This window comes from Chanos chanos, chromosome 4 (genome assembly GCF_902362185.1).
Source record: "Chanos chanos chromosome 4, fChaCha1.1, whole genome shotgun sequence".
In the NCBI taxonomy this organism is placed as follows: domain Eukaryota; kingdom Metazoa; phylum Chordata; class Actinopteri; order Gonorynchiformes; family Chanidae; genus Chanos; species Chanos chanos.
In genome coordinates this window covers 50,713,536-50,728,535 of record NC_044498.1, presented here as the reverse complement: position 1 = coordinate 50,728,535, position 15,000 = coordinate 50,713,536, and the positions used below count along the sequence as shown (strand labels likewise).

At 41.2% G+C, this 15,000-nt stretch overlaps 2 protein-coding genes across 2 annotated transcripts in view; both read left to right on the top strand.

The window, feature by feature from the left end:
* Positions 1–2,415, top strand: part of unc5b (unc-5 netrin receptor B) — a 39,694-nt gene extending 37,279 nt beyond the window's left edge. The window contains exons 15-18 of the mRNA XM_030772427.1: positions 146–295; positions 1,299–1,463; positions 1,750–1,928; positions 2,250–2,415. Coding sequence (XP_030628287.1) covers positions 146–295; positions 1,299–1,463; positions 1,750–1,928; positions 2,250–2,415 — 660 coding nt within the window. The remainder of the gene's footprint in view (positions 1–145; positions 296–1,298; positions 1,464–1,749; positions 1,929–2,249) is intronic.
* Positions 2,416–10,337: 7,922 nt separating this feature from the next.
* The window catches only part of myofl (myoferlin like), a 30,229-nt gene continuing 25,566 nt past the window's right edge, over positions 10,338–15,000 (top strand). Inside the window, exons 1-3 of the mRNA XM_030770367.1 lie at positions 10,338–10,425; positions 11,125–11,180; positions 11,294–11,385. Coding sequence (XP_030626227.1) covers positions 10,338–10,425; positions 11,125–11,180; positions 11,294–11,385 — 236 coding nt within the window. The remainder of the gene's footprint in view (positions 10,426–11,124; positions 11,181–11,293; positions 11,386–15,000) is intronic.

Here is a 15,000-nt window from a genome sequence, read left to right as displayed (position 1 = left end):
CCAGAAAGCACTGTATCTTTAATGAATCACTGCTTCCCAGCCTGGCTACCCAGAGAATTTGGCATTATTATTTTGGCATGTTTTATGACAGAAATATCTGGTTCTTTTTTTTTTTTTTTTTTTTTCGCCCTCTTCCTGTGTGCAGGAAGTATTAGAGATGGAACGTAGCCTTGGTGGGGTTTTGTTGGAGGACCCTAAGCCCCTCCTCTTTAAGGACAGCTACCACAACCTGCGCCTGTCAATCCACGACATTCCGCACTCTCATTGGAGGAGCAAATTGCTTGCCAAGTATCAGGTGAGAGGAGCTTAACCGATCACAGCTTTCCAGACATGGTGAGGACATGTTCATTTGAAAGCTCTGAGACATAATGTAGGGCTGGGTCCCTCTGTGGGTCTTTAGTTTCCTGAGACCACTAAAAATGGCACCATCAGACAAGATAAGCCTTAAATGCACTGGGTGTTTAAAATGGCCTTAAAAGGTTTTTTTTTTTCTGCTGCACACATGACATCTGAGCTTCCATGAGCCTTTGATCAAAGCCTTTAAAAAACGATTCCTGGTCCCTTCTAGAACATTCTGGCACGCTCTGGGATGTGGAATTGTACACTCCTGAGAATCAAGTCTGGTGTTCCTAGATCCAAACAGATTCAAACACCGAAGTGTTTACATAGTGTTTGTGATGCAGCTTTCTCAAATGCCTTTTTTCCATTTGCACCATTCTGAGTCACTCATTGTGTAGACACGCACGCACGCACGCGTGTCTCTGTGTCTGTCTGTGTGTGTAGTGTGGTTGGGTGTGCACGTGTCCGTGTGTTTGTGTGTGTGTCTGTGTCTGTGTGTGTGTGTGTGTGTGTGTGTGTGTGTGTGTGTGTGTGTGTGTGTGTGTGTGTGTGTGTGTGTCTGTATGTGTCTGTACGTGTAGTGTGGGTGGGTGCGCGCGTGTCTGTGTGTGTGTGTGTGTGTGTTTGTCTGTGTGTGTGTATGTTTGTGTGTGTGTGTGTGTATGTTTGTGTGTGGGTGTGTGTGTATGTGTGTGTGTGTATTAGTGTCTGTTTGTGTCTGTGTCTGGGTATATTTATGCTGTGTGTGAGTCTGTTTGTGTCTGTGTCTGTGTATATTTATGCTGTGTGTGTGTGTGTGTGTGTTTGTGTGTGTTTGTGTGTGTGTGTGTGTGTGTGTGTATGTGTGTGTTTGTGTGTGTGTGTGTGTTTGTGTCTGTGTCTGGGTATATTTATGCTGTGTGTGTGTCTGTTTGTGTCTGTGTATATTTATGCTCTGTGTGTGTGTGTGTGTGTTACAGGAGATCCCTTTCTATCACATCTGGAGTGGGAGCCAGCGTCCTCTGTATTGCACCTTCAGTCTGGAGAGAGGCAGTCTGGCTGTGTCTCAGCTCAGCTGCAAAGTGTGTGTCAGACAAGTAGAGGGAGAGGGACAGATATTCCAGCTGCACACAGATATTCAGGAGGTATGGACACAGTGCAAGAAGGCTTTGGTATAAAACAGAAGTCTTTTTTATGGCAAACATTCCCTTTTTAATGTTTGTGTAGCATGCCACTTTTAAAAAATTATTCCAAAGACATTGCTCCTCTATAAAAAAAAAAAAAATCCAGAGATTCATCATTTGTAAATTGTAAAGATTGGCCGTGAACTGTGATTTACTTACGTTGTTGGTAAATCAACGTGTCCTCATACATTCTGCACTGAGGGAGACTGGCGCTTACTTTCCTGTTGTGTTTTTGCGTCATGGCCAGACACTGCCCCCCCACTCCCCTCTGCCCACTGCGGGCACCTGCCTGCCCTCCTCGCAGGTCGGCCCTTACGCCTTCCGTCTGCCTGCCTCCATACGCCAAAAGATCTGTGCCAGTCTGGATGCCCCCAGTGCCCGAGGCTGTGACTGGAGACTGCTGGCTCACAGCCTGGGCTTCGACAGGTGAGTGTGTGTGTGTGTGTGTGTGTCTGTGTGTCTGTGTGTCTGTGTGTGTGTGTGAGAGAGAGAAAGAGAGCAAGAGAGTGAGCTACATGAGCTTTCATACATTCTTATACTTTTACACAACTACATGATTATTTTTATATTTCTTTCTTTTTTGACATATTTCAGACACACTGGTCTATGTTATATTTCTTTCTTTTCTGATTTATATTTAACCGTGTTTATTTTGAAATACCACAATCTTTATCTCTGTTGCCTCTCCCTCTCTCTCTCTCTCTCTGTCTCTCTCTCTCTCTCTCTCATTCTGTCTGTCTCTCTCAGGTACCTGAACTACTTTGCCACAAAGCCCAGTCCCACAGGTGTGCTGCTGGACCTGTGGGAAGCATGTCACCAGGGTGACGCAGACCTGGTCTCCTTGGCGACCGCGCTCGAGGAGATGGGCAAAAGCGAAGTCTTGGTCGTCATGACGACAGATGGAGATTGCTGATTGGCTTATCGGAATAGAGTTGCGATTAAAAGGTGGGGGCGGAAGGCCGTCGTTAATAAAGCAACAATTAACGTCTGTGCACATGCGTGGATTTTTACTGGAGCAAATGCACAGACGGTTCGCCTACACACATTCATGACTTCTGGTCTATGTTACCTCAGTTCCACCCTGTACACCCAGGATCAAGTCCCACAGAGGAGCCGGCCCGACTCTGATTAGCGTCGGGTGGATGAACTGGTTGTCCTGCACGCTGGCCTGGAGAAAATCTTATCAGAGTCACACATTATGTGAAGTGGAAAGTAGAACAAATATTTGAGGGGAAAAAAACAAGGTTCAATTTTCATCTCGGTTCCAAGTGTGAAATTTGCTGTAATGATTGAGTATGTCATAGATACTATGTCAAGACAAGAATATGCTCCCCAAGAGAACAAATACAGTGCTACACACACACACACACTACTCAGTGTACTCATATGCATATTTACATCACCTGTGTGTGTGTGTGTGTGTGTGTGTGTGTGTCTCTTTCTTTCTCTCTCTCTCTCTCTCCAACATACACACTCACTCAAAAGCATACACTTTTACTCTCACTCTCTCTCACATACACCCACAGACACACTCTCACACTCTCACGCAGACATGTATTATGGAAGCCCAGTGTGAAAGTGCATGATTAAACAGCGTCTCACTTGGAGACAGCGGATTTGTTTCCTAGCGACCGTTAGATGTTTAAAGTCACGCTGTCTGTGCAGCAACTGGACAACAGCACAGCAGTGTCTCAACACCCTGAGGATACAAACTCAAACACACACACACGTGCACACACACACACACGCACACACACACACATACATACACATACACACACACTCACACACACACACACACACACACACGCACACATACCAAGACAGAACTGCACTCAGACAGACATATCGATCTTACCGACAGATACAGACACACAGACCAACAGTCTTTATACCAACACATATACTTTTACAGACTGGTGTGTATGGAGATAAGCAAAAGAGACAGTCGGGCACACACACACACACACACACTCACACACACACACTGACAACCACAGATTAATTTCAGTGAAAAGACTCAGCGAACTACACAACAGCGTTTTCATCATAATACAACATATCAAAACCTTTGTGTTATTTTCATCTGATTTTAAATGTGTATTTTGACAGATATCATTTGAACCCTAAATTCAGGATATGAAAGATATTTTACAGTTGGTCTGAAGATGCCTCCTCATTGTCATTTTTTTGTCTTTTCTCCATCAGTCTCATCCCTCCATTTATGCCTGTATCTGTTTTGTTCTAAAAAAAAAAACAAAAAAAACAAAACAAAACAAAAACACTTTTTTCTCTCAGTTCATAATTTAAGATGTAAGAGAGCTTTCTGATGAACTCATATACGTTTCCTTTCGGGAACGCACAATTTTTAAGTTATAATCCATATTTGTGGATTTTTTTTTTTTAATTATTATTGGTTTGTTTCGTCTTTTCACTCTTCTCGTTAGCAACTGCCGTTATGATCGTAACAAGTTTCAGTTTGGTTCGTGCTTATACTTCTTCCCCGTGACGTTATGATGCCGACTGAGTGGATAAAAATGAGAGAGGAGAAAAAAGAGCGCGTGATGTTAAGTGAAGTTTATTCTTGTTCATTTGTTCGTTTGTATAACATGGATGTGTTTCAGTTTACTGCTTAACGCCTATCACTCTACAGGTCACATAGTTCGGCGCTCGAAGCGTAAAAAATGAGTGCTAACTAAGTGTTACGGTAAACTGAAGGAACGGTAAACACATCTGATTAATCAAAGGAACTCCATTGTAAGTGTCAAGGGTTAGGGTTTTTTTTTTATGCTTATATGAATACAATGACGAAACGGAATCCTAATCAGGTTTGGAACCGAAAACAAAATCGTGCTTGTTTGTTAACCAACATTGCCTTTAACTGAAATAGCACAGCTGCTCCCGTTTGTTACGTTACTCAAATTCTCTACCTTCTTAATGTTTGTACTGGTAATTGGTCATCAATGGGTTTATTGTAATTGACTGTCATGTCTGTTTCTTTGTTTCTCTGTTTTATTTTGTAAATCAGCTATTACTGTGTTTTTGCTTTTACTGGGTTTGGAATACGGTCCCCTCAGAACTTTCTTTTCTACAACCCATGTGTTTTTTTGACCTCTTCTTCTCAAGTTCAAAGGAAAAAAAGTGTTTAACTCTGATACCGCAAAAAAAAGAAGAAAAATGCAAGCAGTATCTGTCAACTGAGCAACTGCTGTATGTGTGTGTGTGTGTGTGTGTGTGTGTGTGTGCGTGCGCTCACGCACGTATGCGTGCGCATGTTAGCAAAAGAATGTGTTGTTATTGTTGTATGCTATTGTATTCTATTTTCAACGGTCTCTCTCTTTCTCTCTCTCTGTAAGCACTATGCAAGTACACAAAACAAGTGAAGCTTTCTGGTCCCTTGTATGGTGCATCTGTGAAGGAGCGTGATAAAGACTTAATACAGTCTCTAGACTGACTCGTGCGCTATTTGCGATTCTGTGAAAGTTCACAGACTGTCTGAAAGAGCTGGTTTTGGAGGGGGCTCGTGCTGGTGGTTGACGACGTCCTCAGCCATCCCTTTTGAGAGGATTTTTTTTTTTTGAAAGCACAACATTTCTAACTGAGTAACATTCAAGGGAATTCCTCTTCTTCTCCTCATTTTGAGCCATGCCAAGTGCATTTGGAGGGAGGATTCGCTCCAGAGGTCCTCCTTAAACGAGGTGACGATAAAGAGAAAGGTTCTTCATCGGTGGATTCCTCGCCGCTTGCTTTGACCTTTCACCCCAGCCCCCACCTCCCACCCCCCACCATCACCACCACAGACTGGATAGCACAGCTTATGCCAAGCATTCAAGCATTTCAGGTTTTTAGATATTGAAAGCTGATCTTCAGGTTGGGATTAGATCCATATTTTCCCTGGATGTTGGTTGTCATTTGCTGGGACAATTCTCTTGAACTTATCAAATTTTTTTTTGTTCTGATGTCAATTTTAAAGAAAGAAAGCAACAAAGAACAGAGAGGAAAAAACTTTTTTTTTGTCATGTAACGCTGTAAACTACTACTGTACATAAATGTTTAGCCTTCTTACTGTAACTAAATATAATTTTTATGCAATAAATTATATTTCCTAGTTTAACAAGAAATGTTCACATGTATCTATCTCTTTGTGTATGCACGTTTCTGATGGTTTGCTTCAGGTGTGCTTGCTGGGCAATGATTGAGCAATCTTCAGTGGCTACCTGCTTTTGTAGATTAAGTGAATATTTACTTGGATTTGTGTTTAGTCAGTACCAATGCCACACCAACACGCCTTCTCCAGCCATAAATCACACTGTCAGAACGACAATGGTCATTTTTTTCCTCAACAAGTCAATCATCAGGAAGAGGCCACTTTGAGTACCACACACAGCGAAAGAGTGTTTAACTTTGTGAATAAAAGCACACCACGCGCACCTCAGATATATACCGGAAAAAGTGAAAAGGTGCTTGATAATAGGGGTGTGCCCGAATCCGAATACGTTATTCGGGAAAGCACACATAACGCGATGGAAACATTTTTTTCTATCCGCACGTTTTTTCTAACGTGCAGCTTCTATCCGAAGCTGCACGTTATTATTCGGGGCAAAAACATGTGATTGTCTGTGCGTCAGCCATTCTGTTTCTTCAAATCGATTCATATCATTGTGGATGGCTACAAGATGAAAATGTCCATTCTGTTTGCAGCATAGGACTGTAATCTCACTAACTAGGCGTTTAATTTACTAAACATTACTGAAAAGTGATCGCTACATTCTGTAGCCGCCCCCACCGAGTCAGGTGAGGGAGCTAGCGAGACAAAAGGGTGTAGCTTCTGGTTTACCCCCAGCATGGAATTTAAAACCATTCCGTTCAACTGAAGGATTTTTTTCTAAATATACTTTACCGTACATAGTTTCTATTTCCAATGAAAAACAGAATCTTTCGATTTATAACACATTTTTTTTCAGTTTCTGATTGTTCAATGACCCCGAGTTAAAGGGGTGGTGGTGGTGAGGTTCAGACAGTTCTTAAAACTTAGTTTATTTAAAAATAAAAGTTAAAAAAAGAAAGAGAGAGAGAGAGATGAAAAGTGCAGTATGAAGGTGTGGAAATATGTTTCATAATTAACCATATGCCAATATTAAATCAATTTGATTCTGTGAAGGCACAAAAATTGCATCGTCAATGAATATTAGGTTAGAAAATACAACATTTACCCAATTTGACCCAACTTCCGGTATAGACCACGCCCACCTCTGGCCCACTATCCGAATACAGATACAGATCATTTTGTTGGATGAACAGATACAGATACAGACAGAGATACAGTTAATGACGTCTCTGTACACCTGCACTTGATAGAGTTGACAGTCCCACACAAAACATATTCCTTCCTCAGAAAATATCTCCAGAGATTACACTGAGAACAGGCAGTTCAGACCATTCCAATTCAAAGCACTGAGTATGGAACTCCACTTTGATGAATTGTGCAAGGTTGCAATAGAATAATTTTCAAGTTATACGGGTGAAATTACAGATCTCTCATTAATGTCCTGCACTGGCGTTCTGATTCATTTTCATCACTGTGCTATGTGCTAAAACAAACAAACAAACAAGCAAACAAGCAAACAAACAAACAAAACAGACAAACAAAAAATAATTTTACTTAAAAACAGTGTGCAAACGAATTGCTTCCACGGAATCAAGTTAATTTTAGTGGTTACCTCATCTACATTAATTTATTCAAATAAATTGATTTTAAAAATCAGTTTGTTGTTACCTGACTCAGTGAGGTTTTTCAATGTACATAATGTTCTTAAATGACATGGACTTCTTAGACTCTACAGTACTGTAGTTCATAGTCTGGTCCATGGACTATATCCGACCCCTCAACCAATTTCACATGCCTGCCAGTCAGTCAGTGCAGGTAAACCTTAGCGGTGCCAGTAGTCTACTTTTAGTCAGTATAGATTAGTCTACAGTAATTTACATATATTACTTAACTTTGAATTTGAACTACCATTGGCAGGCAATAAAACAAGCATAAAGATCCATAATTCAACACTATTACCACGTAATTACCACTACTGGCCGTTAGTCCAATATTATTTTCCAGCTTTACAGTGTGCGACAATTTAATTAGACCAAACTGTATGTGGTGAAGCTCCAGACAAAAAGTGAGGATTGTGGAGACTTGGTTTAAAACATTAAAGCATTGCTCTGAGCAAGGGTGACCTCCAAACTTTGACCTTGACCCCAATTAAGGGCGTAAATAGTAGGACTTATCCGGGCATGGAAAATAAGGTGAGGCTAAAATGAACCTACGCTGTTGAATCTGTTCGTTAACACAAACGAAATTATCTCGCGCCAAATTAGTAACATACAGCCTACCTAACTGTGATTTATCGTTCTCGTGATTTCTATACATTATCAATTAAAATGAACAAATGATCTATCACAGTGTGAAGATTAGTCGACACGAGCGGGTTTAAATTCACAGACAGCGGTAGCACAGCTTCGGTGATGTTTGGGCTCCAGAAGTTAGACTTGAAAAGGGCAGATGAACTGAAGCGAGCCTCACATACCAGGCTCCCCGAGGAACCTTTGAGGTTTTAAAAGTTTTTAACGGACATCCGTCTGTCTCGACCTCAAAATAACAAGGTTTCAGCGCTGGTACTCGGCGCTTTCAGGCAGATTAAAGAATCTACGGTTTGAGGAAACCTCTCCCTTCAGTCTTTATAGACTTGTTATGGGGGTGCACAACAGAGGCTTGACTTCGATTTATCTCTCTGATGAAGTCTAAAGGAAAACCCTTGAGAGGAGAGGAGAGGAGAGGAGAGGAGAGCGAGTCAGGGAAGGGAGGGATGGAGTGAAAAGCGTATTTGTGAAGTTGATGGTTTGCTCTGAAGGGAATACGATGAACACGATGGATTGGTGTAAAAGAGCTTTTTCATTAATGGTTTAAAAGTCATGTAATCTAATACTGCCACTTTATTCTGGCCTTTTATGTCTTCTTCATCCTAATGCAGTGTGTTTGGTAAAAGCTCTTTAAAGACGCTTTTACAAGCATTCACAATAACGCTTGCCGCCATCATCATCTCATTTATTTAATCGTGATTTACTGGCTACAGCTGAAAAGCGGAGACATCAGTGAAAGTAGACCAGACACATTAGTTTTAAATCCAAATAATTTACATTCTCACCTTCACACCTCTCTCTACATGCGTTTAGTTTCTCAAAAATTGTGATCAAATACTACCACCTGCTGGCGGACGAGAGCATAACGTCAGTTGCACAAACCGCATACATACAAATGTACACAAAGAGCATTCGTCCTTAGTGCTGAGGTCTTTCTCTGCTGATACAGTGGAAGTCAGTGTAACGTTGTGTAATGCGCTGTTGACCTTGTATTACACAATTTCCCTATCGGGAATCTATGAAAGTTTTGTATGTTTTTAGTGAGAGTGTGTGATGAAGCTAGCTATAGAAAAACGCTCCTGATAAGAAGTTGCGTCCTTATTAACAAAAAAGGAGAAACTCAGGACAATGGTTTCGGTCAAACACCAGCCAAAATATTAACCAAACATACTGCAATCAGAACTGAGTATATAACTCGCTTTTTTTCTAATAATTCATCAAACATTTGTGGCTGAATGAAACAGTAGCTGAATAAGGCGTATTAGTGCTGGAGGTGAAAATGCACCCTTTGATGGGTGTATATCGAAGAGGCTTCAGGCCTACTGCATATTGGTTTTTAAAAGTGCATTCTGTTTATAGTTCTGCGACCATCCTCTGACAAAATTTTAAAAGAAAAACAACAACCCACCAAACATAAACATAGATTAATTCGGGAATTGACATTTACATTTAATTTGCTGTTTTTTAAACTCTTCTTTTTATATCATTTTATGTACAGATTTGTCCAGTTTGGTGCTGTCTTTACATGACTTCAACAACATCATCCCTGTTAGTACTGAAAAGTCAAGCAATGACAACACCGAAGTCAACATTAGCCACTGTTCCCCGTGTCTCATAAGCAAGTTGGGCAATTTTCAGTCTTCGTCACAGAAACTTGACAAACGTAGCACGATAATCAGTCCTCTTTCACAGCGAATGAGAGGTTCTGTGGCCGTGCTAGGCAAAATAACGGACAACTGATCCTGCAGTATCTTTAGACAGGAACAGATAGACGGTAATTGTTGATAGCTTAATTAAGTCAATAACCCCAGCTCGCTAATTAGCACAGGCTTCCAGTATTATGTATGGCCGTCATTTCCTCTGATGTTGACTTGGTAGTTACCTGTACGCACACTTACAGAGAAAGTAAGGCTCTTCGGGTTCTTTTTCTTTTTTCGGTCTTCTAACACTTGGTGGAGCCAGAGTACAATTTAAAGGAAGCCTTCGTTCCCCTGCATGATTTGAGCGACGTAAATAAAAATTAAATCGGTATTTAATAGAGTCAACTCCACAATCGCATACCTAACTTTGAGTGAGGGTTAAATGTGCGTGCCAAACGCGCACAGAACAGAAATGACGTAGTAAATTTGGTCAGTGGTCTTTCCCCAGATATTGACATCTGTCCTCACACAATAAACCTCATCACAGTCGAAAAGAGTTATCTTGGTTTGTGCGCTCTTGATAGCAAGACTTGCAAAGTGAAAGAATGGCGAACGTGGCTTTTCTCCATCCAGGGAGTAGTCCCTCCTCTTCACCTACTCTGCCAGATTAGTCACAGCACGCTTGTCCGTTTTGCTTCATTCAACTCTGGCTTGCAGTTGTTGAAGCGCTGGAATGAAGTTCTCCAGATAAGAAAGGAAAGGGTATTTATAACTTGGCATCATGCTGAAGGTGGTTGTTGAGTCCGCCAAGGGAATCCCTAAAAAGACCCTCGGAAACCCAGACCCCATAACGTCAGTGGTTTTCAGAGGTGAGTTCAGATTCTTTCCGGTCACATTTCTGATTTGCACAACCTGAAGTGAATATCAGTGGATTCTTTAGTTACTGAGTATATTTACATACATTTAGATGGCCAGAGCAAACGGATTTCTTAAATCACCAAGTTTAAGTGCGCATCACTAACTGATAGACAACATCATGTATATAAATCAAAACAAAGGGAGCGGGAACTGGTCCAAAGTCATTTAGAGCTTATTACACTAAGGACTGTTCTTTGTCATGCAAAATGAAAATTATTAACGGCAGCCGTTAACTACATGTTGTTAGTTACTTGCAGGCGTTAGGTAAACGTTATTAGTTTAAAGTCAGTTTTTATTCCCGTGTGCTATCGTTCCTCTTTTTTTTCCTCGAGAGGGGGCTTATTATTCCCTTATATGGTGTTAAATGTCTCTCCCAGCTGTTGGTATCAAGTGGAGTCAAGCATTTTGGAATAATGATTTTGCTACCTAGGCTTAGACTCCATACAAACCAGCCGAAGTGATGCTACAGATGTGCTTTGTGCTTTACATCCCCTATTTCTGTTTAAAAATCTTTAAAACCATTGAACATTTTAAACTACTTGCTATGCTGTTGTCATGCAGTAACGTGTTACAGCGCTGTGTATTGTAACAGTACTGATATTATCGAGTGATATAAAACTCTTGGTACCGTAACTTTTTAAACTTTTCAGATGACAAGAAAAAAACGAGGGCGATTGACAATGAGTTAAATCCTGCTTGGAACGAGGTTAGTACCAGTTATGTGAAATAGAATGAAATAGATGCGAGACGATCATAAGAATAAAGTTTTGTAATGCATTGGACTATGTTTTTATTTATTTATTTATGTATTTATTACAGGTCCTTGAGTTTGATTTAAAAGGCATCCCCTTGGATCCTTCCTCTTTCATTGATGTGGTTGTGAAGGACTACGAGACAATTGGAAAAGACAAGTATGAGCTCTGAATGTTTCTTACCTTTTCAATAATGCTGTAAACAACTAGTGTTAACGCTGAGATGTACATGGGGGTATATTTTTCATCATTCAGAAACCAAGGAGTCGTGCTGTAAGAAAAGACTGAGGTGCTTAGGCATGTATGGCCGTGTGTGGCTCCAGGTTCCACTTCAGTAGCACAGCCACACCTTCCAAGCCTAAACTAAAACTACAAAAAAAACAGAAGAGGCTTGTGAGGGGGTTTTCAGCATGTTAATATGACTTCATGACCTGATCTCTGTTGTGCAATTTGTGTTGTGTGAGACTGTCAGGCGTCCTGTGTGCACACACTCCTGGACAAGTGAAGTCTCCATTCAGTCTTTTTTGTTGTTTTTTTTTTTAACCAGTTTTCAGCAGCTCGGATAAGTTTGTTTGACCCTTGTTTCGTGTCACAGACGGTCCTCTCCGTCGTACACGGGTAGGAATGAATGTAAATATGAATAGTTAGGACTACTGTGTGTACATTCGGTGTAGATCATTGCATTGGTGATTCTTGAATAATCACAGCTTGTGCAACCCCCTCCAACCACCACACCCAAGCACCAAGCCCAAACTTGTCACTCTGTGAGAGGAGAGTTGTTGTTTTTTTTTGTGTCTGCCTTTTGGGATTCTCCTTTTAAGAAGCAAACTGAAGCCTGATGGCCTTTCCATTGAGTCATTTTTATGGTTTTCCTGTGTGTTTTTTTTTTTTTTTTGGAGGGGGGCAGCTGAATGGGCTGCACACTCACAGTCATGCTCAGTGAGACTGTTTTTCCATCCTCATTGGCTCACCCGTAACCTGGCAACACAAGGCACAAGAAACTTCATAAAAAAAACCTGTGAAGACTTGTGAGCAGATGGCAAGTTTCCTCACATGACGTCTGGAGCTTCGGAGGTTTTATATACACGGAAAAAACTTTTCTTCATGTTGGGACACTAACCTTATGTTAGTAGGCTTTTATCTGTAATAGGTATTTTGTTCTTAGAAATCCAGAATTGAATCTAGAAATACTTGTGACACTGCGCAAGATGCAGAGGGAACCCCAAGGGGAGAGTATGAAAAGCTCTTGAATTTCATCTTGAACCAGCTAAGTGAGTCTTTTTCCACTGACCACTTGAGATGGAATCCCATTTGTCTGCCAAAGCATTCCCAGAAAAAAAAAAAGAAAAAAAGGAAAACGTTTTCCCTGCACTGGTGGTTACTGTACTGTTCCTTTAAAAAAGACAAGGGATTTCTAGTGACCAATTTAAGGCCTCTAGAAATGTGCTTGTGTTGGACATTTGTTTGGGTGTTCACGATGTTTATAAAAAGGGTTTAACATCTTTGAAAGATTTTAGAGGAGCGTTTTTGGAGGTTGCAATAGAGAGAAGAAGAATAGGCACGGTGTAGTCCAGGGGCTGAGCACTGAAATGCTGCTGGAAAGGTCAGCTGGAGGTGGGATTTATGGTTTGTTTAGTTTTTTTTTTTTTTTTTGTTTTGTGGCTCTGAATTCCTAAGAGATGACTGTGTAAGGAATCTCCCAAGTCACAGTTATATTAACAGGAAACTTTGAGGAAAACTTTCTGCAGGCCGTTATCACTAACATTTATCTGTCACTCTTGGACATGTCTGGAATGTTCCCTCCTCCTCCTCCTTCTCGCTTTTGGTTGACTCATGATGGCTTATCACCTCCTCATAATTTTCTATCATATATCTTGACTGTGAACACAGTTTGATAAAAGAGAGAGAGAGAGAGTGAGAGAGGGAGAGAGAGAGAGAGAGAGAGAGAGAGAAATGGCAAAATTTGTTCTCTAGTGAAGCAAGCATTCCTCTTGATTTTAAGTATTTATTTGTTCTGATACCCTCTGTTGTTTCTTGAGTAATAATTATCTGGAAGAATCACATAATCCAGTCTGAGGTTATGTTTTTTTTGGGGGGGGGGTATAGCTCTGGTCTGCTTTGCAGTGTCTAATCTGTGTATACGGACAAACAGAAGATCTAGTCCAGGAGACAGACAGATGATACAATGCTCCTTAAACTGCAAAAACGAGTACCGTTTTTACGTGTTGAACAATGATCGTAATTACCGACTCAAGCACCTTCACAGCAGTGCCTGTGCGCGCGTGAGTATGTTGGGTCCAACTTTGCTGGGAAGTTATGTAAACCAGTTTTGCAGAAATGGACATTAATAGAAGAGATTTGCATTGTGATTTGACTTTGGAGGGTGAGACTCCAGAATGCAGAAGAGGAAGAGGTGGTGTTTGGCCGAGACTGAGCTCTGTTCCCAAGCACTGCAGAGCTTTCTCCCTCACCAGCCTCCACCCTCTGGTGCCTCCTTATTTAGCTCCTCTGTGGACGGTACACGCATGACTGTGGCCTGGACAAATTACAAACAGCCAAGATTTTCCCCTACCCTCCTCCTCCTCCTCCTCCTCTGTCTCCTCCTCATGTACTGTACCCTGTGTAAGGGGAAGTATCTCAGAACTTGTAGCAGTAAAAGGGTGCCCCCCCCCCCCCCCCCCACTGCCCCAATCTTTCACCCAAGGAGTCTCTGTCACTTACATTTAAAAACCATAAAGGAATAAACGGTCGTAAAAGTGGAACAGTAGTAGTTTCGCTGTAGAAGTTATTATGGTCGTATTTCTGGCCAAGATGCGTGGACTGTGTCTGAATATGTGGAGAAAACGGGAAGTGAAATAAAACTGAATGAAACCTCTGATGTGGAAGTGACAGAAGGCATAGTACGCTTCACATCAGCCATTATGAAATATTGGAATGACCTTTAACAGTAAAGGAAGTAAAATTTGGTAACCTGCTGGTAATATTTTTTAATATTTATTCTATTTTTGTCTGAGGTCACTCCCACACATTTCACTGTGACTCTCATCACTGCTGTAACATCACTGTCTTTTCTTTTAGGATGAGGTGTTTGTTAATGCGTGTGATATGTAGAAAAAAAATTTGTTTCCGTGAAAGAGCTAGAAAGCAATGGATTGTTATTCATTTCACGGTCGGCAAGAAAACAGAACCACACCCGGGAAATGAATTGAATAAGACTTTAAAACTGTAACTTGAATAAACGCATTTTCCAAACAAAAGATAAATTGCTACACTGTAAAACATTACAGCCCCCGTTTAGTTATGCCCACTCATTTCTTCTCTCTAACTCAAAGCGCTATGACAAGCTTTGGATATTGAACTCAGCTGTGTGAGTTTTCAAAAATTAAACTCACAGTTATTCATTGCGTTGACTCTTTGAGAATTTTGTCAGAGCTATATGTGTTCACTGAAACTTGTTTGTGAGTAATCTGTTGGGGAGGAGAAAGCCAGAAAAACACGGCAGACATGCATAGAAATAACCTACCAGTTATCCACTGACAATAAGCCATATCAGTGGTGTACGAGCCATTGGGCAAACAGTGACAAATCCCAGTGGGCTGTCAAAAAATCCATAAAGTTTTTACTGTCCCTGGCTCTCTCTTTACCGACCCTCTCTGTGTGCCTGTCATTCAGGGTTGCGTGCGTGTTCCGAGACTGGGCTCACTGGCCAATCGCAACCAATTTAGTACATGTGCGTTAACATTCTACACCAGGGGTGGGCAAATCCAGTCCTGG